This window comes from Neoarius graeffei, chromosome 23 (genome assembly GCF_027579695.1).
Source record: "Neoarius graeffei isolate fNeoGra1 chromosome 23, fNeoGra1.pri, whole genome shotgun sequence".
In the NCBI taxonomy this organism is placed as follows: Eukaryota; Metazoa; Chordata; class Actinopteri; order Siluriformes; family Ariidae; genus Neoarius; species Neoarius graeffei.
The window spans coordinates 47,719,853-47,745,617 of NC_083591.1; the positions used below are offsets into that span (position 1 = coordinate 47,719,853).

Consider the following 25,765-nt stretch of genomic DNA (forward strand, 5'->3'; position numbering starts at 1 on the left):
TCCAAAAAGGTTGGGACGCTGTGTAAACTGTAAATAAAAACAGAATGTGATGATTTGCATCTCATGGAAACCCTATATTTCATTGAAAATAGTACAAAGACAACATATCAAATGTTGAAACTGAGAAATTTTATTGTTTTTTGAAAAAGATATGTTCGTTTTGAATTTGATGTCAGCAACATGTTTCAGAAAAGTTGGGACAGGGGCATGTTTACCACTGTGCTGCATCACCTCGACTTCTACCAACTCTCTGTAAATGTTTGGGAACTGAGGAGACCAATTGCTGTAGTTTTGAAAGAAAAATATTACCCCATTCTTGCCTGATCTACAATTTCAGTGGCTTAACAGTTTGGCCTATCCTTCGTTGTATTTTGCACTTCATAATGCACCAAATGTTATAAATGGGAGACAGGTTTAGACTGCAGGCAGGCCACTTTAGCACCTGGACTCTTTTACTACAGAGCCATGTAGTTTTAATATATGCAGAAAATGAGCATATGTTTTTCAAAAAACAAAATCTCTCTGTTTCAACATGTGATATGTTGTCTTTGTACCATTTTCCATGAAATATAGGGTTTCCATGATTTGCAAATCTTCACATTTTGTTTTATTTATGTTTTACACAGTGTCCCGACTTTTTTGGAATTGGGGTTGTACATGCAGTGATGATAATTTAACTAACTGTTCAATATAATTTCTTTAAACTCAGTCAAAGCAGTGGGATTTAGACTCAACACTAAGACTGTTTTTAGCTAAAGCTAACATGGGGAAGCCATGGTCTAATGCAGTGTTTCTCAACCACTGGGCCGCAGCCCATTAGTGGGCTGCGAAGTGCCATCTAGTGGGGTGCAAATTTTTTTCAAATTTGAAGCCAAATACTAAATAGTTCAGGATGTTGTAGTGTCCCAAATCCGGTAGCTGGCTTGTCATACGCTTTTCAAGTGGAACAAATACAGTTGTGGGTAAGTTAAGAAGAACAAGCCTTTATTTTTGTCACATTCCTCCTCTGCATTTAACCCATGCGTGTGTGGGCACACACACACACACAAATACAGAGAGTGTGTGTGCACAGTAGTCAGAATAAATAAATACGTTTGTGGGTAAATTATATGGATCTGTGATGCCTGCTGGAGGAGAAGAGCAGGGAGGATTGAGAATCGAGCGGCTATGGTTTGTTTTCACCCGATACTAAAACGTGTAGCATCCTAGTAACCATTGTAAAGACGTACAAAAAGCTCAGAAATTCCTCCTTATCCGGGTGTAAAGGAAATCTCCAATAAACACTTCAGAACGCTTAACAGTTGTCTTTTCAGTCATTTATTATGGTAAATCATATAAAGAAATATAAGATAGGAAAGAAAAAAATGAAAGCAGAACATCACCTCTAGTGATGTGAGAGTATGTGCGCGCTCTCTGAGTTGTGTTTTTTTTGGCTGTATCTATTATACTCTAAAGGCATTCGCTTACTGCTTGCATCTTCGCGTGATTGGCTCAAATTTTTCTATGAAGCTTTGTTAAAGCATGCACCTGGCATGCTCTGAGATGTGCAGGAACTCAGACACCCTGCTTATCACCAGCCAAGGCCACAGAAAGGCGATTATAGCATTGGAAAAACAACTTTTCTCAGTACACTAAGTCACTTGAGCTTAACATACAGAAACACAGAGAATAATAATGTTCGTCCATTAAATTTCCCTCACACCGGGCAAAAATGATACAGGATTTATCTTGTAGTGTGCTGATCCCCAGATCTTTAACCCAGCCACATATAAAAAAGTTGTTGTTCTCCTCCATGCTCTTCCAGGTTTTCATCTGTGTGTCCGTGTAGAACGATGTCTACAGCATCAGGTAGTTTGAGATCTCAGGGAAATCAACAGTTGGATAATTTTCCAACTCATAATGAATGAATGAATGAATGAATAACTATTTAAATGCGATAAGTTGATCAGCACAGCTGGTGGGGTTGTGCATGTGCAGATACAAATAATTACAAATACAAAAGACTAAAATTATACATAATCTTTAAAAAAAAAATCTTTAATCCCTTTTGACTCAGAATGCCCTGCATGCAAGGCTGGGCTTCTGGCACATCCATACAGTTTTAAGTACAAGACTGACAAATAAAAACAGTTTATTTAATTCCTGGGCTCCCATCTGTAACAGAAAGTGATGTTACATCCCATTAATACACTTTACAGTAGATTATTAGATTCTAATAGAATAAATGAACCAAAATAATTGGGGATCTTTTTTAATGGGCCTTGACTCGTTACAAGTATGAATAGGTGGGCCGTGAAGCAAAAATGGTTGAGAACCCCTGGTCTAATGGTTAGAGAAGCAGCTTTGGGAACAAAGGGTCACTGGTTTGATTCCCTGGACCAGCAAGAATGGCTGAAGTGTCCTTGGGTATGATACCCTGTATAAGAGTATCTACTTAGTGCCATTAATGTACTGTAATATGACTGACAGTTGAAGCTAGCTTAACCTCCTAGGGCTTAGCGGTCACATGCGTGGACAGCACTTTATGGAAATTCGGAACAAGAATCCACATATGTGGACATACTTTTTCTCTAAAAGTACATCTTATTAAAAGATGATGCTTAGTTTTTATTCTAATCAGGTTCTAATAAGCCCAAATAGCAAAGAGAAATAAAAAATGCATGTAAAAAAAACAGCTTGGGCCTTAGGAGGTTAAAATAACCTAACTAATTCAAAGTTAGTGATTTGTGTTCAAAAGCTACTTTTGTCAATATTTGTTATGTGGAAAGTTATTTAGATATTTAGATAGTTAGAATTCAGTTACGTTGGTGTATGAGTCGATTTTCCCAGTACCCCATTAACATTATGTAAATCATTTGCGTGCAGTTCACACCTTAGAAGTGTCATGAATTTGCCAGAATTTGACCTTGAATGTTTTTTCCAGAATGAACCACTATGGAATCAATTTTGTGCCAAAATGTTCATACAATACTTTTGAAATATCAAACAAAAACGACAAATCAAAATACAAAAAAACAAAAAAAAGTCAATTTTTTTAGACTGGCAAACAAATAATTTGTGTAATCGTGCAAAATATCAGTCTATTACTCTTCAGAAACCTTTTATTTTTGTTCCGCGTCTTTCTCGGTTTTGTTTGCCGTAATTTATTTTGGTTGCGATTCCAGCTTTCTCGTTTGCGCTCCCTGACTTTTTGCTTGCAGTTTTGGCACAGACTTCACATGTGGGTGGGCTGTCCAGGAATGCATTCCCATTGGCTAACTTGTGTTTGACTGACAGCTACGCTCAGCCATTCCCTACTCGGATTCTGGCGGACTGTTTGACGAGTGACCGATCCATTGACGGTAAACAAGGATCGAGTGGACTTCAGTGGCGACTATGATATTGAATTTACACTTTGTTGAATTAATTCAATATCATAGTCGCCACTGAAGTCCACTCGATCCTTGTTTACCGTCAATGGTTCGGCCACTCGTCAAACAGTCCGCCAGAATCCGAGTAGGGAATGGCTGAGCGTAGCTGTCAGTCAAACACAAGTTACCCAATGGGAATGCATTCCTGGACAGCCCACCCACACGGGAAGTTTGTGCCAAAACTGCAAGCAAAAAGTCAGTGAGCGCAAACGAGAAAGCTGGAATCGCAACCAAAATAAATTACGGCAAACAAAACTGAGAAAGACGCGGAACAAAAATAAAAGGTTTCTGAAGAGTAATAGACTGATATTTTGCACGATTACACAAATAATTTGTTTGCCAGTCTAAAAAAATTGACTTTTTTCTTTTTTTGTATTTTGATTTGTCGTTTTTGTTTGATATTTCAAAAGTATTGTATGAACATTTTGGCACAAAATTGATTCCATAAACCACAGCCTTCAAGCATGGCCGCCATGACTACTGATTACACACAGCTATTTACAGTCACCACCACTGCATTTAAGGACTCTAGCTTTCCTTCACAAACTGTGAAGTAATGCTGAGCATACACGTGCTTGAACTTCCCAAGCCTGAAATTAATTTTGCTTTCCTGCTGTTTTGATATTGTTTTGTTTTCTGAATTCTTGTATTTGCTGTATTTGTATCTTGTGTTTGCTGATCACCTGATCTTTGCCTGTTTTTTGCCTCGTTTTGGACTTGTCCATCTGAGTTTTAATAAAATGTCTTACGACAATTACATCCTCCTGCCTTCCCATCTGCTTTCGTGACAAAAAGTTGCCTCAGTTCTTAAGATTGGGTTGTTCGATGTCTAGTACCCAGATCACTGCCTTTGCCATTCAGCCCTACAAAAATCAGTGGATAGAAAATACGGACTGAAGAAGGACAAGTAAGAACTAAGAATAATGTTTCACAATGAGGATGAAAAAAAGAGTGTCACCATATCAATTGGGTTCTTATTTGTCTAAAACTAAAGCCCACTCAACTTTTTCTTATTAGTCATTCTGCTTGCTTCACAAGTCTTTGAAAATGAATAAAACTCTGTTCCATCTGCTTTGTCGTGTTGCATTGCATTGCATTGCATTGTGCTGTTATGCAGCCACTGGGAACAAATGAAATAAAATTTAATTGGCGCTTTTATTAAAAAAATTCTTGTGTTGTCTTTGTGCTTTTCTTACTAGCAGAGTTTTTAGATTGAAGGTTTTCTTAGTCCGTGACCTAGTGAACAAGTATCAGGATGTCAGTAACACATTTCAAAAAAGTATGGACAGGGGCATGTTTATCACTGTGTTGCATCACCTCTACTTTTAACAACTCTCTGTAAATGTTTGGGAACTGAGGAGACCAACTGCTGTAGTTTTGAAAGAGAAATGTTGTCCCATTCTTGCCAGATATACAATTTCAGTTGCTCAACAGTTCAGGGTCTTCTTTGTCATATTTTGTGCTTCATAATGCACCAAATGTTTTAAATAGGAGGCAGGTCTGGACTGCCAGCAGGCCAGTTTAGCACCTGGACTCTTTCACTACAGAGCCATGCAGTTTTCATATGTGCAGAAAATGAGCATATATTTAAAAAAAAACCAATAAAATTTCTCAGTTTCAACATTTGATATGTTGTCTTTGTACTAGTTTCAATGAAATATAGGTTTTCCATGATTTGATAGAGACTTATATAAGCGGCCCTGGATAAGGGCATCCTCCGAATAGAATAGAATAGAATAGAATAGAATAGAATGCCTTTATTGTCACTGTACACATGTACAATGAGATTAAAGCATCTCCAATAACAGTGCAAAACAGAGTGGAGAGAGAGAGAGAGAGAGAGAGAGGAAGGGGGAAAAAGGGGGGGGGGGGAGTGTGTAAGGGGGGTAAGGTGCACAGTCCTGAGGTGTATGTGTTGTGTTACACATTATGGAGTGAGATATTGCTCATTGCACATATAAATTATTGCACAGAGAGAGTCACATTATAAATTATTGCATGAGAGATTCACATTATAAAATAAAATAAAATATTACACATTTATGAAGTAACACATTTATGAAGTATGCCATAAATGTAAATAGAACACCAGGTAATGAGAAGGATTATTCTCCAAACACTTTCTTCAGAACAACCAAAAGATTTCTGGTTATATATTATGATTATGAAACAGCTTATATAAGGTGAAAGTGTGTGAGTTGAATCGACCTTGATGGAGTTCATGCTTGACTCATGTTAACAAATGGAAAAATGTGCTCAGCGGAGAAAGAAAATGGTGCGAGTGCATGTGATGGATGTGAGTCAGTCATCTTATGGAGCTGGTGTGAATTAAAATATTGGTGAAAATGGAAGAGTATCACTGTGTCATAGGCAGGGGTTTCTGGTTAAATAGGGGTTCAGGGGAAAGTGCAGAAGGATCACGATATATTTTATCTGCTTTACTGAAGTACCATTTATTCTCTTCCTCTAGTCCTCGAGTGATGTTCACGTTGTGCAACAAAACCCAAAATTCAGTCCTAAATATAGCGACTGCAAATAATAATAATAATAATAATAATAATAATAATGTGTCTGAGAAAGCTAGTATATTAGGAAAAAGACACATTTTCACGATGTGAAGGGCTTTCCCACACACACACACACACACGATATATGTATATGATATTACATGGTGGTGCGAAGATATGAAGTTTAACATATTCACGAGTGAGCAGAGTGAACAAGTGAAATCTTTTTCAACACTAGACGATAAACTTCATATCTTCGCACCACTGTGTAATATTCTTTATATTATATGGACACATCCACAAAAAAGTACGCAAGTTAATCAAAAGAATTTTAATTTTGAACTGGTTTGCCATTGTGACAATGCACGTCCAGTCAGCGGGAAAACACTGGGAGTGATGTCATCGGAGTGAAATATCAGGAATTATTATACATACAGGACACTTTTTTGATGAAATAAAAACGTGTTCTATTCCTTTCTAGCGGGTTTTATTCATTTGGTTTGATAGCATGCAGTGTTGTTAGCATATCGCTAACCCTACATGTATTACATCACTCTACCCAATGGAGAATGAGCGTTGAATATGGTTTACGATATTGCATGGTTGTCAAGACAACATGACGTCACACATTGGAGATGTAAAACTTCCGCGCTAGCGAGCGATTGTAACAATTTGTAAACAAGCATGGCCACCAGGTTTGCTTCATTAAATACGGAAGATTTTGAGAGAATTTTGGCTGCCAGGTTGCTCTGTTGTGTGTAGTTGTCAATGCTGATTTTAAAAGTAACGAAGTAAATTACAGAGGGAAATGAATACTTAAGTCTGAGTGAAAAATACTGTCACGAGCACGTGTGGAAGAAGAGTCTGGAGACAGAAATGTTAATTTCTCAGTTGTTAGCCTGTGCTACTTGCTCTCAATAGAACTGGCTTGACCGTTTTATTAGCATTCGCTAACACTACTGATGAACGCGACACCGGCTGGAAGGTGACTTCATTGTTGTGCTGATGGTGCTGAGTCGCAGGTAAGCTAGCGTTGGCCTTCGAGAATGCTGATATGAAGAGAATGTGTATGAATAATAATAATAATGGGTGGCACGGTGGTGTAGTGGTTAGTGCTGTTGCCTCACAGCAAGAAGGTCCAGGTTTGAGCCCCGTGGCCGGCGAGGGCCTTTCTGTGCGGAGTTTGCATGTTCTGTCCGTGTAGGTGGAATTGGGATTAATTAAATTATAAATTATGTAATAATTGAATTAATCAATTTATAATTAAAGATCAGTCTCATAAAATCTTAAATTATTAATCTTAATATTCACCGTGAATGGTTACATTCAAGATTAATGGTAGCTCTGCATTAGATGGGAAACCCAGTTGTATACAAAAGCTAAATTTGAAGGAAAAAGGAGTTCTAAATAGTTGACCTTGTGAATAAGCAACAGGAACAAGTAAAATGTAATTCAATTTGATTAGCTTTTATTCGTCTACTACTCACTAATAAGAATCTCACAAAATACATTCAATGTCGGGCAAAGGTAATAACAAGGCACAACAATGGAACAATTACACCTGGGCCATAGGTTTGGGGCAGGAGAGATGGGGAGAGAGAGAGAAAGAGAGAGATAGGAAAAGAGAATCCCTTGTGTGTGCGTGTGTGTGTGTGTGTGTGACTAGGGAAAGCCGATGCGTGCGTGTGTGTAGGTGTGTGTGTGTGTGTGTATCTGTGGGCAGATGCTAACGACTAGCCACTCTAGCAATGCTCAAGCAAAATGGCGGTCAATGCCTAGATGTCGTAAACTAGGTGACGTATCACAGGTAGCTCAATGAGGGAGGTACCAAAATGGCGTCGGGGAATATGGCGCCTGCAGGCCTAGTCGAGAACACAAGCCTACCAGCTAGCGTATCACCCTGAGGTAGCTAGCAATGAGTTGCTAATGAGAATCTGGCCACGTTACAGCTGGATCCAAACACTGTGCTTAACAACAATTTCCAACAGACTATCTAGGCAAAGAACTCAACGCGAGGGAGAGAGAGAGAGAGAGAGAGAGAGAGAGGGGAAGAGTAATAGGTGTTGGATGGAGAGGACTAGGCCTTGTAGCGGTCCAGCCTCGGGGCTTAAAATAACAAACTTGTCGCTGCGCTGCTAATCAGATAGGGAAGCTAGCAATGGAGTTAAGGAAAGACATAAACATGCAAGATACCCTGTTTAACAAGTTCAAAGAAAAACAGAACCAAAACAAACAATAAAAAAACACCTTCCGTGTCTGAGCGGGTATGCTAAACAGCTCAAAGCTTAAACATGACCCTAACAACCATCTGAATAAGCTACAAATTACTAAAATTTGCCCAAACTCTGTGCGGAGTTTGCATGTTCTCCCCGTGTCTGCGTGGGTTTCCTCCGGGTGCTCCGGTTTCCCCCACAGTCCAAAGACATGCAGGTTAGGTTAACTGGTGACTCTAAATTGACCGTAGGTGTGAATGTGAGTGTGAATGGTTGTCTGTGTCTATGTGTCAGCCCTGTGATGACCTGGCGACTTGTCCAGGGTGTACCCCGCCTTTCGCCCGTAGTCAGCTGGGATAGGCTCCAGCTTGCCTGCGACCCTGTAGAACAGGGTAAAGCAGCTAGAGATAATGAGATGAGATGAGATCAGTATGCAGATTTGTACTTCCAGTTAATATGACTACTGTACACAGGACTGGACAGGGTGCATAACCAAAATGTCCACGACCCACATTATTCACACCCCTTCACTTCACTTCGCTTCGCTTCACTTCACAATATTATCTTCTTGACGGACTCCAGAGACCAGCAGGAGATGGAGGGGGAGGGGGAAGGGCAGTAGGATGGATCAGACGCGGTGTAAAAACTGACTGTGCAAAAAAATGTAAAGGAAAAATAACATCAAAATTGGAAAATGTTTCCAAAAGATGCTATTGGGTAATAGAGTGGTGATGATGGCGAGTTTGTTAATAACACGACCTCTGAGGTAACTATACTGTTCAATCTGTTTCTCATTTAATGGAGTTTTTACTCAAATCTGATTGGTCAGAAAGAGAAAGTGCTGATTAGTTTTCTCTAACATCAGCTCTGATAGTAGTGCATTCTGAATTCAAACAGGACTAAAAGATGTCTTTTAACGTGCTCTTTCTTATACATTCTTGTTTCTGGAGTAACAGAACATGTGCATACAGAGCCTTAAAGGGGAACTGAAGTCATTTTTAAACTTGCTTTGTTTCTTAATTAACGTGTTCTTCAATTACGTTTTCGGTTTTAGTAACCTTATATCGTGACTCGTATTGGCAACTAATTGCAATTAAATATTATACTTATCGGCCTATTCGGTTCTTAGCCATGTTGAATGTAGTGTGTTTGGTCTACGGCAGGCGTCGCTTATCCACACGACCTTCATGAGACTTGTGCGAGAATTTGAAACGTGAAGTGTCAGCCAGGTGTCAGCGCCGCCACTTTGAAAACTGTTTTCCAAATGAAATATTGCACAAAAACGAGTTTAAATGACGATTACTGCCTACTTTTTTCAAACTTTCCTGATTGCTATCAAAACAAACAAAACTTCCGGCTTGATTACGCCAGCATTCGAAAGAGGGCGTGCGCGTCTTTTGACAACGTTGGCAGATGTTGGTCGCTTTGATTTCCGCTGTACGTTTTACTTCCATCCTACGATGTCTCGCACAGGTCTCGACGAATCTCGTTTACGGCCATCGCTTTGACATACGGTATGGACTGATATATTACATAGCATATTTCAAACACTCATAACTTGCTACAGACAAAATAGCTATCAAAAATGCATTCTAATATTTAATAGAATGAGATAAATAGAATTTTGATAATAAAAAATTTGCCTTCAGTTCTCCTTTAAGCCTAATATTAAGAGAATTAAATGCATGTTATTGATTTTTGATGCAATGAAAAGTCGGAAGCTTGAGTAAGCGCATTCTTTTTCCCCTTTTTGCTCTTTTTTTCACTCTGTCTGTGTCTTTTATCTAAATTCCTGATCGTCTCATGGGTTGAAACATGCAGCTTTGGAAGAAATTGTGTTTGTTCATCTTCTTTTTCTTTCACGGCAGGTCTGAGCGAAGCAGAAACTCTTGTTACCGTGCGCAAAGTAACGCACCTCACCGTACAAGAGCCTCTCGCAGGCTCTGCCCTCCTTCCCTGCGTCCACACCCTGCCGCTCGGTTCCTCCCACCAAGACGGGACTCCGCATGTGCGATGGACCCGTCTTGAGGGTGCCACGGAGACCACTGTGCTCTCACTCGAGAATGGTGAGGTGCGCGTACAGCGGGCGTACGAAGGTCGGATCGGTCTGCCAGGGTACGACTCAAACAGCCTGAACGTCTCGCTGGCTCTCTCCCAGCTCCGCACCAACGACTCTGGGACCTTTCTCTGCCACGTGATCCTCGGGGACACTTACGAGAAGGACACTGTCACACTTGAGGTTACAGGTGAGATAAAAAACAAACAAACAAAAAACAGTGAATAAAGTGAACAGAGTCTCTGAGTCCAGCAATAAGATTAATTTTATTTGTTATGAAAGTGTGTCAGTTATCTAAAAGTAATACTTATTAAAAAAAAAAAGTTTTGCCAGTTTATTAGCTAAAGCCTGTAATTGTAACCCTTTAGTGCCTGCCCAAAATTCTTCTATTTTCACCATATTAGCCGATATACAGTACTGTGCAAAAGTCTTAAGACCACTATTTTTTTTTTCATGCAAACTTTGTTATATTTCCATTTTATGACTTCTACATTAGGGCGGCACGGTGGTGTAGTGGTTAGCACTGTCGCCTCACAGCAAGAAGGTCCAGGTTCGAGCCCCGTGGCCGGCGAGGGCCTTTCTGTGCGGAGTTTGCATGTTCTCCCCGTGTCCGCGTGGGTTTCCTCCGGGTGCTCCGGTTTCCCCCACAGTCCAAAGACATGCAGGTTGGGTTAACTGGCGACTCTAAATTGACCGTAGGTGTGAATGGTTGTCTGTGTCTATGTGTCAGCCCTGTGATGACCTGGCGGCTTGTCCAGGGTGTACCCCGCCTTTCGCCCGTAGTCAGCTGGGATCCCTTACGAAAATCTACCATGGTTTTACCATGGTTTTTATGTAGTAACCATGATTCTACCATGGTATCTCATGGTTATTCTGAGTACTATGAACCAACCATAGTATTACTATGGTTCATCCATGGTAGTAACCATGGTTCTACTATGGTATTTCATGGTGATTCTAAGTACTATGAACCAACCATAGCATTACTGTGGTTTATCCATAGTATTGCAGTAGCTGTGGTAGCATCATAGTTGTATGTGTAATAGGTCATAGTAACTACGAAATTAGTTTAAAAAGGGATAGTATGGTTTTTAAAAGGATGCACTAACTGTAGTATTACCATGCTTTCGTCCAACAGTCAATGCTGTAGAGAAGGATCTCGATTAACAGCCCAGATACATTAACATTTACTTAGAACCTAAAAATTTAAGTGAACATTGAGGTAAAATGCACCATGGTTTTCATGGTTACCCAAAAAACCATGAAAACCATGAATAACTATAAACCATAGTAAAACCATGGTTAGTTTTCATAGTAAAACCATGGTTAGTTTTCATAGTAAAACCATGGTTAATTTTCGTAGGCTCCAGCTTGCCTGCGACCCTGTAGAACAGGATAAAGCGGCTAGAGATAATGAGATGAGATGAGACTTCTACATTATCGAGTCAGTACAAAAACATTTTAGAGTTCCAAACGTTCGTTTTTTTCGTTCTTATTCCATAAGAGAGCACTTTTCAGATTGAAAAAGAAAACATAATGAAGGCTGCTGGGTTTTGGTGCAAAATGAAGAAGCGAGTGTGACAGTCAAAGTGTCCAGAAGAACTGTGGCTGGTTCTGTAAGACGCTCAGTAAAACCTACAGCTCATTTCCGCATAAAACTGCACTCATTATACCTGAGACTACTATTTTTTTTTTAAAGCAAAGGGTTGACTCGTCTCACACGAAATATTGATTTTGTTTCATTTATTATGGCTCACTGCTTACAGTTTATAGTATTTTTTTTATGTTGAAACATTTAATTTCATTACTTTTAAGCCAGTTTTGGTTGACAGCACTTCCTTACATGTGCCTAAGACTTTTGCACAGTACTGTATGTATATATTATATATATTTGCACACCACTGCAGCTCCCTGATGAGAGCAATATGGTCTATGAGTATTACAAAAAGTCCAGATTAAAGAGGAGTATTATGTTTATTGTAGAAGTTTCCAAATCTGTCATTGCTTAACTCTTGAATATTTTCTATCATGAATACTGTCATTAAAAAGCTTATAATCTCTGCTTTCCAAAGAAACGTATCTGGTTAAGATCTGTTCTGTACTTTGGGAGCAACAGCAGGTTGAAGTTGGTACAACAGAGTAAAAACTCTCTGCTCGTGTGACGTCAGGAAATTGCTGGTGCTTTTCTTTTTGAGTCACAGGAAAGCGGTCAGGCTCTCTCTCTCTCTTCTGATTGGTTTCCGGCTGGATTACTCGTGAATATCAATCAGATACACTACCGTTCAAAAGTTTGGGGTCACCCAGACAATTTTGTGTTTTCCATGAAAAGTCACACTTTTATTTACCACCATAAGTTGTAAAATGAATAGAAAATATAGTCGAGACATTTTTCTGGCCATTTTGAGCATTTAATCGACCCCACAAATGTGACGCTCCAGAAACTCAATCTGCTCAAAGGAAGGTCAGTTTTATAGCTTCTCTAAAGAGCTCAACTGTTTTCAGCTGTGCTAACATGATTGTACAAGGGTTTTCTAATCATCCATTAGCCTTCTGAGGCAATGAGCAAACACATTGTACCATTAGAACACTGGAGTGATAGTTGCTGGAAATGGGCCTCTATACACCTATGGAGATATTGCACCAAAAACCAGACATTTGCAGCTAGAATAGTCATTTACCACATTAGCAATGTATAGAGTGGATTTCTGATTAGTTTAAAGTGATCTTCATTGAAAAGAACAGTGCTTTTCTTTCAAAAATAAGGAAATTTCAGTGTCCCCAAACTTTTGAACAGTAGTATAACTTTTATAGGGATGTTTTCTAGTTCTCACTGTTTCTGATGAAATATTCAGCAAAATTTTCCATCAGCTAGTTTTGATGTTATGATTCACGGGAGACTTTGAAGTGAGTTTTCATAGCTTTACCTACTTATTTTTTCAAATCAAATGGATTCATGTGAATAAATAACTATTTTAGAATATAACTGGAGTTGTTTTCATGAAAGACATTGAGATCTTAGTGGTCGGAATGAGATTTTAAAAAACTGGAAGTCAGAAACGCGAGTGTCAATTTCAATTCAATTAACTGGAATTGTTTACTGGATGTGGCTCACACAGTTTTTTCGAGGTTCACCTTGAGAACTGTGAATATTAATCAAAATAAGAATCATTTATATTCTTTAATATAAAGACTAGTAGGCCCTACTTTTGAGAAATACAAAGGCGTACAGAGCACAAAGAGGGTATTAGAAATAATTTTATAATTAACACTGATTTCTCCTTCTTTGTGATGTATAAATGAGAATTAAGATCAGCTTTATTTCGCACAAACAAAGCCATTTGGTGAAACTTTGAAGAAGATGGTGTACCAATTTAACGTTTTTACCTAATTAGCATAATTAATACTAATTAAATACTAATTTGTGGAATTGTTTTTTACAAATTTTTCAAATTTTGTATTCAGTATACAACCATCTATGTGCCTGCCAATTTCCATGTAAATATCTTGAAGGATCACTGGAGGAGTCGTACCTTCCTGGCTAGTCTCAACACCTGGTGTCCCAGACTGGTCTCCCCATATCCAGTACCATGCGACGTGCAAAATATGGCCTGTATTCCAGCAAGTGGCTGCACCACCTAGCCTCTCACATGTGTGAAGACCACTGTGTGCCTCCCAGTGGCGCGCTGAACATGGTGTATCTAAGGGAGATATAAAATCAGAGTCAATCCTTGCTTGGGTTAGCCCATTGACTCTCTAATTCATGACCTCTCTTGCTCAGTTGTAGTGATTTGTGTTTCCAAGTGATTCCACTCCACAATCTAACCGTTGAGGTATGCAAGCACGGCAGATGGGCACCCTGCTTGCTAGCAGCATGGGGCTGGCGTTCCCTCACTGCGAAATTCTTACCAGCTACGGACCCAGAAAGATATCATAAGCAATACCAACAACTGCGGCATAAATCTTGGCAGCACAACAGCAATGATGATGGACCTCGAGCAAAGCTGAAAGGACCCCGTGGCCCTGATCAGCCCTGACGTACCCACAAATACCTGAAACAGGTTAAATTAGCTTCTTGGAATGTTAGAACTCTCTCTAATGCTACGTTCTAGGGGAAGACCAAGGAAGAGATGGAAAGACTGCACTAAGGAAGATCTCAAGATCTTTGGATTTGACAGCCAATCCTGGTTTAGAACTTCCTTGGACCACCAGGCCTGGAGATCGCAGCTCTATAAGGGAAAGCGACTCTGCGAAGCCAGGCTGACGTCTATGGCAGAAAAGAGATGCAAGAAGCACCACCAAATGGCTACACGGGTCCCCCGTTGTCAAACTGATTTTTATTCTTTTTTTTTTTACAATCCCCAGGTAGCTAGACGTAGCTACTTTACCGCAACTCTTCAAAGGAAAGACTCCAAAAATTAAAAAAAACATGGAGCTGGTTGGGGGCGGCACAGTGGTGTAGTGGTTAGCGCTGTCGCCTCACAGCAAGAAGGTCCTGGGTTCAAGCCCCGTGGCCGGCAAGGGGTTTTCTGTGCGGAGTTTGCATGTTCTCCCCGTGTCCGCGTGGGTTTCCTCCGGGTGCTCCGGTTTCCCCCACAGTCCAAAGACATGCAGGTTAGGTTAACTGGTGACTCTAAATTGACCATAGGTGTGAATGTGAGTGTGAATGGTTGTCTGTGTCTATGTGTCAGCCCTGTAATGACCTGGTGACTTGTCCAGGGTGTACCCCGCCTTTCGCCCGTAGTCAGCTGGGATAGGCTCCAGCTTGCCTGCGACCCTGTAGAAGGATAAAGCGGCTAGAGATAATGAGATGAGATGAGATGGAGCTGGTTGATCAAAAACCTGATGATGAGGAGGAGGAGCTTGGAAAATAAAGTTATTAAGAAAAAACATTTGCTCTCATTGGTTAATGAGGCCCATTTTGGACCATGTGATCCTCATACAGAATATTCATTCATTCATTATCTCTAGCCGCTTTATCCTTCTACAGGGTCGCAGGCAAGCTGGAGCCTATCCCAGCTGACTACGGGCGAAAGGCGGGGTACAGCCTGGACAAGTCGCCAGGTCATCACAGGGCTGACACATAGACACAGACAACCATTCACACTCACATTCACACCTACGCTCAATTTAGAGTCACCAGTTAACCTAACCTGCATGTCTTTGGACTGTGGGGGAAACCGGAGCACCCGGAGGAAACCCACGCGGACACGGGGAGAACATGCAAACTCCACACAGAAAGGCCCTCGCCGGCCCCGGGGCTCGAACCCAGAACCTTCTTGCTGTGAGGCGACAGCGCTAACCACTACACCACCGTGCCGCCCCATACAGAATATTACGGCAGTTTTTTTTTTTTCAATCTTTGATTTGTAATAGCTCAAGAACGGATAAACATATTTTAATTCTGTAAAAAGTATATCGTTCAGCATTCAATTCTGAATTCAGTGAGATCAGTTTCAAGCAATTTGGATTGAATTTAAATTTTCACCTGATCTGCCTAATTATGGTTTATTATCTATCGCACAAGCTTATTTGGTTTAAAATAGAACAGAGAGATGTTTTCATCTCTGAATTTCCGTATCAGACTTGATCAGGGGAATACTGAGTGCTGGCCTCATCACGGTCTCTTTGATTCACCATCAGCAGCTTTTGAACCTTCATTTAATCCAAGGCTATATTTATAATAATGGCACTCAGAGGAGCTCATATCCTCTGTCTCCTTTCGAAAATGCATAATCTAACAACGCTAATGGTCCAGTTGGAATGTAGAAACAGCCAGTATTATAGCAATTATTACAAACAACTCTGTCAAGTCAGCAAACTGTTTATAAAGTGATTCAGTTTGACTTCTTACTCCAGCCGTCCTTACGAAGAACTTTGACCGACGTTATCTCTGCCAGGAGCTCGGTGCGTGGGCCATCAATTACCAAACTCCGGAGAAACGAGAGTCGATAAGCGACCCCAAAGGTCTGTCTTTAATTTAGGATGCTGAAGTGTGCCAGGGAGATGCTGCCTCATTAATGAGTCCTCAAAGCTGTGGTGAATTAATTACCTATTAATCACGATCGATTTATACTGTCGAAATAATATCTTCCTTTTTTCTCTCAGCACTAAGTGTAGCTCAGTGTAGGTTTATTCTCATTTTCATCCAAGTCTGTCATTAATTGGTTAATTACCCATTCCTCTTTAATTAGAATCTTAGGATTGATTACCCATAATGATGCGAAGGTTATTAATATGATATGGCAAGATTTACGAATCAAAGAGTTGATGAATCATCTGAAATGCTGCCTATGACAGGATAAAATATTGCATAGTAATTTCTGCATTCGATAAAATTAGCATAAGGATTGTATTCATTCTTTGACTGTGTGTGTGATGTGTGCAGGGGTTGTGTTCCATTACCGGACGCTGGCTGAGCCCTACTCTCTGTCGTTCGTGGATGCTAAGCATGCGTGTGAGCAGAACTCGGCTCAGATCGCATCTGCAGAACAACTCTGGGCTGCTTTCCACTCAGGCCTGAACGAGTGCTCGGCCGGCTGGCTCAGCGATCAGACCGTCAGGTAAACCTGCTTTAATCAGTGTGTGTTTGAATCATTCATATTCAAGAAAAGATTCACCACTTTTTAAAAACGTTACCAACTTATAATGAGTTCACACACATAAAAGCGACTAAGTTCGCTGCTTTGAGCTTCAGCGTGCAGCTTTTTTGATTTGACTTGTAATAAATTGGGCCAAGATTTAATTTATGCATGATGTTCATGGAAAAGTCCAGAAACTCAAGCCAAATGTCTCGATCACAGAGATTCAAAGACGAAGTAAACAATAACCTTTAACTCTTTTATTTTCACTACATAGCCAAAGTCGGCTCTTTTTATATCACTGCAGCACATTTAAATTTAGGCTCTCAGGCTTAAAGTGCATGATTCAGTACCTATGATGAATTATTTAGTAAAATTACGCAAGGTAAGGAATGCGGACCTGGACCTTATTCTCTGAGAAGAAAGTGCTGGAAATAAACTTGCCTTTTATTTTAGTATGAACCTTGTTAACCCTCTGGGGTCTGAAGGTATTTTCTGGCACTGTAATGATTTTGGCATGCTCTGATGTTGTCAATTTCATCAAATCTAAGCAGTATTTTCAAAGTCATGTGACTGTTTTGTATTCAGCACAAGTTCAGCTACAATAATATCTCTGTAGTATGTATGTCATGATTGTACTTAAAAATAACAGATAAATGAAGCTCTTGTGAAAAGCAGTTTTAGAACTGTGCTGGAATGTGTGAAAAAACATAACCTTAACCATTCTGACGAACAGTTTTGATCACTTGAGGTGATTCTGTTCGGTCTTAGGAATGTCTCATTCATTCATTATCTCATTATCTGTAGCCGCTTTATCCTGTTCTACAGGGTCGCAGGCAAGCTGGAGCCCATCCCAGCTGACTACGGGTGAAAGGCGGGGTACACCCTGGACAAGTCGCCAGGTCATCACAGGGCTGACACATAGACACAGACAACCATTCACACTCACATTCACACCTACGGTCAATTTAGAGTCACCAGTTAACCTAACCTGCATGTCTTTGGACTGTGGGGGAAACCGGAGCACCCGGAGGAAACTCACGCGGACACAGGGAGAACATGCAAACTCCACACAGAAAGGCCCTCACCGGCCACGGGGCTTGAACCCGGACCTTCTTGCTGTGAGGCGACAGCGCTAACCACTACACCACCGTGCCGCCCGTCTTAGGGATGTATCAAGCATAAAAACTTAAATCTGCTCCCTTGATTTGGACAATTAACTGTCCATCAAAAAATTTATGTCCTATTGTTTTGGGATAAAGAGTTGGCAGTGGGAGGGGTATTCAATGAGAAGAATAAAAAATTCCATTCCAGAGTGAAAACCCCTCCCACTGCCAACTCTTAATCCCATCAGGTCAAGTGATCAAAACAGTTCAACACAACAGGTAAGGTAATGTTTTTTTCACACATTCCAACACTGTTCTACAACTGCTTTTTACAACAGCTTCATTTATCTGGTATTTTTAAAAAAAGTACAATCATGATATACGTCATAAGTCCTTCCCACACCAGGACCTGGTCTTCCCAGGCAGTCTCCCATCCCAGTACTAACCAAGCCCTTGGGGCGCATAGGGCAGCGCCGATCTCCGATTCTGTAGCCCTCAGCTTTCACCTATACAGCTAGGGTTACAGTGGGGGGCTAATCCTCTGGTAACCACGAGAGTTTGAGTCCTCACTCCATCAGACTTCAGTAGGTACCATTTTTATGATGGTCTTTGGTATGATCTGACCACGAGTAGAACTCCCGATCTCCTGATCAAGAGGCAGACACGCTAACCACTACGCCAGCTCACGGTCATGACATACATCCTACATAGATATTTTTGTACCTGAACTTGTGCTGAATACAAAACAGTCATATGACTTTGAAAATACTGCTTAGATTTGTTGAAATTGACATCAGAGCATGCCAAAATCATTTGTGCCAGAAAAAGATGAAGAAAAGAGAGCAAACCGCACATTTTGTTTACTCAGTGACGGCACACATTTTATTTACTCAAGAAGCATGCAAAGATTATGCCCTACCACGCAGGCATATCAGCCAATACGCTCATAAGAAATAGAAGAAATATTTACACTTACTCTAGTTGATCTTCAGCTGGATCAAGTCGAAATTCAAAATGACACCGCTCATCATCAGTGCCACAGTTCTCAAGCTCAGATGAACAGTTGAAATTGAATCGCTGTCCTGAATCATCCGAAGCGCCTCCGAAGCATCAAATTGGCATGCCATCTCGCAACAAGTTTTACCTCCAAACAGGGAGCCTAAACTGTGGCTGACAGATTTTATCCTGTGTACGGTGGGCATTCCCATTGCAAAAGAGAAACCAATCGAAAGTGAAAGAATGAAAGTGATTATCATGCCATTACCATGTGAACAGTCTTTTATGAATGCATAAATGGGAGCTCAGCGCTCCAACTCCGGTGTGACTGAGTAAGGTGACAAGTTTTATGTTTTATCTAATTTGGGTAATTTAAAAAATATAATATTATTTGGCAGTGGGCACATAGGAAAGTGTAAAGTATAAAGTTTCTGTCACTATGTTTATCATGCTTGTATGATAAAAACTCGCGAAGATATTGATCTAAATACATGACCTACTCATTCTAAAACTGCCGAGCTTCGCTGGCGATGCTTTTGACCCCAGAGGGTTAAAAGCGTCCTGATATGAAGAATTAACGTATACCTACAACCCAATAAGAAACAAATATTTTCTAATGATACACTATAAACACGTAGAATATAAACAATACTTCTGGAAAATACTTATGGAAACAAGTACCCTTTCTATCCCCGGTGATCCTCTTCATGGCAGGTGTGCATTGATTTCTGCATAATCGCCTTATCATTTGCATGACATTTGCAAATTAGAGCTACTATTATTTGTACTCAGGCCATTTTGAACTGCTCATTAGTAACAATTCGATCCCCGAGCAGCTGACGCGTGGCCGTACGCACCACCGCTCTCCTCTCCTGAGCCCAGGCAGGCATACAGGATCCTCCATTAATGGATCAAAGCAATTATTCATTAATGACACCAATGCTGCTGCTGCCGCTGCTGCATCCTTTGAATAATAATAATACTGGGGAAAGCATTCTGGGGAATGCTGGGAGGATTTCACGCTTAGCTCAGCTCTTCACAGGTACTCGATTCAGAAACCAGAGCTGGGCTGCTACGGACACAGCGAAAACGTACGAGGAGTGAGGAATTATGGGAAGCGAGACGCTGCCGAGCTGTTCGATGTGTACTGCTTCGCCAGTGTCATGCAAGGTGAAAGAACAAACACAGGAAGGTGTCTGATGATGATGATGATGATTAATCCGCTTATTATCTGGTTGTTTATTGTGTTAGCAGTAATCTGGATTCTGAGACTAGCCTTAAGGAAGATTCATTAAGGGAATGCATGATGTGTCAAATACAGAAGCTGGATCTTTATCGTCAATGTAGTGCAAGATGCAAAACGCAGTGGAGTAATAAAAATAATATAGAATACTTTTTATTCTGTCCACACTCACTGGATATGCGCAATCGTGCGCTCTGATTGGCTACTCTACTACTAGTATTTCAGCTCATATACCGTGAGAAGAGAAAAACAAAATGGCAGAGCATGTTGCTGAACCAACCGAGGATGAAATAAAAACTACTCGAAAACAAAACCATGCAAAAAATGTTAAGTATTTAAAAGAAACAGAAGTAGCTAAAAGAATATCCCCCCCAATATCTCCTGTTCCATACTCCAGTCCAGTAGGTGGCAGTAATGCACCTTTAAGTTGGTTTGCCAATCGCCAAAAATCCCTAAAGAAAAAGAAGAAGAAAACCCCCAAAAATACAAACCCTGTGTCCGAAATATCAGTCACTCGTTCACTACTCCCTACTAACTATATAGGGAATTACTATATAGAGGACTATATAGTGAGCTCATAGGTAAAATGAAAAACGCTTTCTGACACTACTCCGCTGCGCTGTTATTTACGTCATTACTGTCGCACAATTAAAACGTGCCAGATTAGTCGGCTGGTGGGTTTTCAAAATAATAAATACCTGCATGTATTTTTGTGAGAAATCCATATTATACTAATGGCCCTTTTCCACTACCCTTTTTCAGCTCGCTTCAGCTCACTTCAGCCCGACACGGCTCACGTTTCGACTACCTCAGAGCAGCACGACTCAGCTTGCTTCAGCCCTGCTTAGCACCCAAAATTCGCACGGTTTTGGAGTGGGGCTGAAGCGAGCCAAACCGAGCTGAGTGGGGCTAGGGGCGTGAGGAGACACTCCCCTGTGCACTGATTGGTGAGGAGGAGTGTCCTCACATGCCCACACACGCCCCACGAGCACGCTGGGATCTGTAAACACCGTAAACCCGAAAGAAGAAGAATTACGAATTACGAGAATTTCTAAAGCCTTATGCGCCTCGCCTCATCTATACGCTCTTGCCAGTATCTGTTGGCGTTGTCGGTGACAACAAGCCACAGCACCAAGACCAGCAACACTAACGACTCCATGTCCTCCATGTTTATTGTTTACTATCCGGGTCGTGAGACTACCGCTTAAAAGATCACTGATGTCACTGTTTGCGCCGCCTAACGACATCATGTGAGGTCCACCCACTTTCGCTAACTCCACCCAATGTGTCCACCCACTTCCAGCCAGCACGGTTCAGCGCGGTTGTAGTCGAAATGCAACTCCAACAGCCCCACTCAGCTCAACTCAGCCCAACTCAGCAAGGCATGGCTCAGCCCAACTCAGCAAGGCACGGCTCAGCCCAACTCAGCCGCGTTGGTAGTGGAAAAGCGGCATAAGTGTATTTCCCACATTAATCAATACAAAGTACCTGCATCTTTCAGTTTTTTTAAAATCAAGGCTGAATACTTTCTTCTTTGCCGCTGCCTTTTATTAAATCAAATTTGAGACTTTTAATTTGATTTCCTTCAATGCGACCGCAATGCATGATGGGATATATTGCTTTGGTTAGTGACCATCGTTGTACACTACTTTTCGTGATGCATTGTGGGATACTTTGAGTGCACTATATAGGGTGTAAATAATCCTCACTAAGGTTTCGGACAGCACTACAAAATGGCGTCCCCACTATATAGTGCCCTATATAGTGAGTAGGGAGCAATTTCGGACACGGGGAAAAAAGGCAACAAAATATGGTATAGACCAGCCTTTCTCAACCGGGGTGCCGTGGCGCCCTGGGGTGCCGTCTGGCTTCGTTAGGGGTGCCATCAAAAAATTATATATTCTAACATTGAAATAAATAAAATGAATTAAAATTCCAAAAAATGATAGTTACACTAATGCAGATCATCGCCGCCTCATGCATCATCAAAATTTGTCTCACAGCCCCCTTTCCCATGTCACAACGTCACTGCCGGGGTCGGCGTATGGTCAGCGTGACTGCGTATATTTTATATGGGGGTGCCTTGAGAATTTGCATACTTCTGAAGGGTGCCGTGACTGAAAAAAGGTTGAGAAACGCTGGTATAGAGGATGTGCAGTCACGTGACCCGTCCGTGTTTACTCCGCCATATTGGACGGCTTCAGGATTGTTTACCTTGCGCGAGCGTAATGGATCCAGGGAGTAATCCCCAAGAAAATTCGGAAAATACCCCATCTACATCGCGCGATAACTTGTCTAAGTTTGTTCAGCATCTTGAAGGTGACGTGAGGCAGCGTTACGTGGAAAAGTGTTCCAGGTTGGGGATTGCAGATCCGTACAACTTGCTGCAATCCTTGTTCAGGGAAATTCGGAGCTGCGGTGCCGGCGATTTGCCCGATCTGGCCTACCACGACATTTACAATTTTCTTGTTAATCGTGAATCGTGTTACACTGGCAAAGCCCTCAAAGCTTACAAGAGCCTGGAAGCTTATAAATATTTTGTTGCGGGATGGGTATCCCAACTATACCTCTGGAAGGTTCCGAAGAAGAATGTCTACTTGATAACCTCACAGGTAAGTGGCATTAAGACGTTTATCATAAAGAGACTATGCAGGACGTTTTATCGTAAGAATGTTCAAAATCTAAACTCAGTTCCAGATAATGACAGAGTTGTAAATATGTATGTTTTTGTCTGAAAAAAAAAAAATCACAAATCACCAACTATGCAGCTATCATTCAATCCGAAAATCAACTTAACAGATGTACTAGGAGTATTGAATTAGAAGATTACACCTACCTGATATGAAGTGTTCACTACAAATTCAGCTGGTAGAACTGGGGTACCAGTTTTCTCTTCGCACAGCGGACACCCATTTTGCGCGTCTCTCCTCGTCTGCGGGGAATCTATAAAATGACAGGCCCTCCTTTTGGTCCTGTCTATTGGTACAACCAAATGCTGAACAAGATATAACCATTCTCGAAAGATCTACTCCCACACACTTGATAATTAGAATGGGTTCGTCTAAGTTCTATGCGCGACCATGCCGTCCAAGATGGCAGATAAACAAATATCACGTGACCTCGTGACGTCACGTGCACGCTCTCTATAGGCCATTTGCACATGATGTCCCATGACCCTCTCTGATTTAGCTGTGTTCACCATCTCTGTGGAATAACACGTGTAGCAACAAGTACCTTAAGACGAAATGCCGCAAATTTGCGCAGTTATCGGCTGCTCAAACAATTCTGCTCAGACTGGAGTCAGATTGTTTAGTTTACCCACTGTTAAAATGCAAGAAGGACCCCAAATGGAAGATCTAACCCGTAGATGACAGAGACAGCGGCTTGCAAATCCGAACAAATTGGACACAAAAGAGACCAGCTACAAATATGTGCGGATCATTTCGTAAAGGGTGTTTATATTTCTACCGTTTATGTGAACCATAGACAAAATATATATAAAGATGCGACATACTGTAAGTGATATACATGGAAGCGCTACTCTAATTTATATTGCTGTTACAAATGCAGAGCACAAAGCCCCAGTAAAATGTAAGTCGTTGAGCTCGGGAAAATGTTGCCTTAGAAGACGTCAGAAATTAGGTTTGGTTTATGTTTTGTGTAACATTTGCCCACATCAGGAACCTACTAGATCCTTACAGTAAACTTGCGCTAAACTTTTGTATGCTTTCATCTGCTTCCCAGTGACGAAGCCAGTAGTGAACACCAGGTAATTCACGATGCCTGTGTAATTCACACTCGGCCAAATCCGTACATCGTCTTCATACACTACAACATTGCTGTATGGATCCACCCCGAGCATTCTTTTATCTTTTGACCTTGTCACTATTACTCAATTCGTTATATATTTGCGAAAAATTACAGTTCGCCAATGTACTCTCCTCAGTCACCATGGACGCTATCCTACAAAGATGGCGGACACAACCAAATCGGAGAGCATCATGGGAGATTTGTGGCATAAGCGCAAACGGTCTATAAAAGTATTTGATGGGAAGAACGCATCTCTTTATTTTTCAAGAATTATTATTATTATTAGAGCGTTCTTCACAAATTGCTCCTGTCATTTCGCCGGTTTGTTTACATTCTAAGCGGAAATGATTTTGTCGGACGTTTTGTATAAAGTTTTTATTTATCGAATTTGCAAAAAATAAAAGTAAAAATGATCCGTTTCTCAAAATCCAGTGAATGTGGAAGAATAAAACAGTTATTCCACTCAATCTTGTCGTACACGGCTTATAGCCGACTCGGTGCTATGCGCCTCGTCAGCTATCAGCTCATGTATGACTCGATTTTATGGAATAACTGTTAAATATATGGAATGACAAAAAGCTAAAGGTAAAAATCTCACTAATACGATGCATCAGTAAGCGTTTGTGCTTCCTGTCCAGGTGAAGTGTTCCCGCTCTCGGCTCCAGGGAATCTCAGCCTGGCTGAGGCCGTGGCTCAGTGCGCTGTTCTGGGCGCTCAGCTGGCCACAGTGGGTCAGCTCCATCTGGCATGGCGCTCCGGCCTGGAGCACTGCGAACCTGGATGGCTTGCAGATGGCAGTGTGAGGTACTCGGTGATTAAACCCCATCCTGAGTGTCGGATTGGAGAAGCAGGAGTCCACACTGACTCATCCACAGAGCTCAGCAATGGGACTGCCATGTTCAATGCATACTGCTACAGAGGTAAGTATAATTATTGCGCAAGAGCCGTTTCCTGTTACGTTCAGGGTGTGGATTCTTCCCATCTGCCCAAATCTCTGTTACTTTGAAACAGCTGAGCTGAGAGTGATAGGAAAAGTGTCCGAAATCACTCTCTACTCACTATAATGGACTATATAGTGAGGTCGCCATTTTGTAATGCTGTCTGAATGTACCGTATAGTAAGAATTATTACACCCTATATAGTGCACTCAAAGTATCCCACAATGCATCGTGAAAAATAGCGTACAACCGATGGTCACTAACCAAGCAATTTATACCATCATGCATTGTGGTCGTGCTGAAAGAAATCAACTCAAAAGCCTCAAATTTGATTTAATAAAAGGCAGCGGCAAAGAAGAAAGAAAGTATTCAGCCTTGATTTAAAAGAACTGAAAGATGCAGTAGACACAAAGCACTTTGTATTGATTAATGTGGGAAATACGCTCAGTATAATATGGATTTATCACAAAAATACACGTATGTATTTATTATTTTGAAAACCCACCAGCCGACTGATCTGGCACGTTTTAATTGTGCAATAGTAATGGCGTAAATAACGGCGCAACGGAGTAGTGCCCGAAAGAGTTTTTTTCATTTTACCAATGAGCTCACTCAGCGGTCTCAAAAGTAGCCGGTCACCGGTGGCAAATCGCCGGCTATGGCTTGTTATGCCTCCGCCTATTGTCAGTCGAGTCACAAAATTTAATATTAAATATTTCTGACAGCAAAAAAAGTTGTGAACGTAAATTACATCCACTATGTCATGTATGTCCGTTGCCGCGTCAACTGTGTTTACATCCTCGACACGAGTGCAGCCATTACTGCCGCCTGTGTTGCCAGATTGCAGGGTTTCCCGCCCAATTTGGGCAGTTTTAAGTGCATTTTGGCGGGTTTTGAACATATTTTGG

At 41.1% G+C, this 25,765-nt stretch overlaps 1 protein-coding gene across 1 annotated transcript in view; it reads left to right on the forward strand.

Annotated features, from left to right (window-relative positions):
- Window positions 1-25,765, forward strand: part of LOC132871305 (neurocan core protein-like) — a 184,996-nt gene that overhangs the window by 10,181 nt on the left and 149,050 nt on the right. Inside the window, exons 2-5 of the mRNA XM_060905420.1 lie at window positions 9,999-10,376; window positions 16,572-16,746; window positions 19,909-20,036; window positions 24,558-24,839. Coding sequence (XP_060761403.1) covers window positions 9,999-10,376; window positions 16,572-16,746; window positions 19,909-20,036; window positions 24,558-24,839 — 963 coding nt within the window. The remainder of the gene's footprint in view (window positions 1-9,998; window positions 10,377-16,571; window positions 16,747-19,908; window positions 20,037-24,557; window positions 24,840-25,765) is intronic.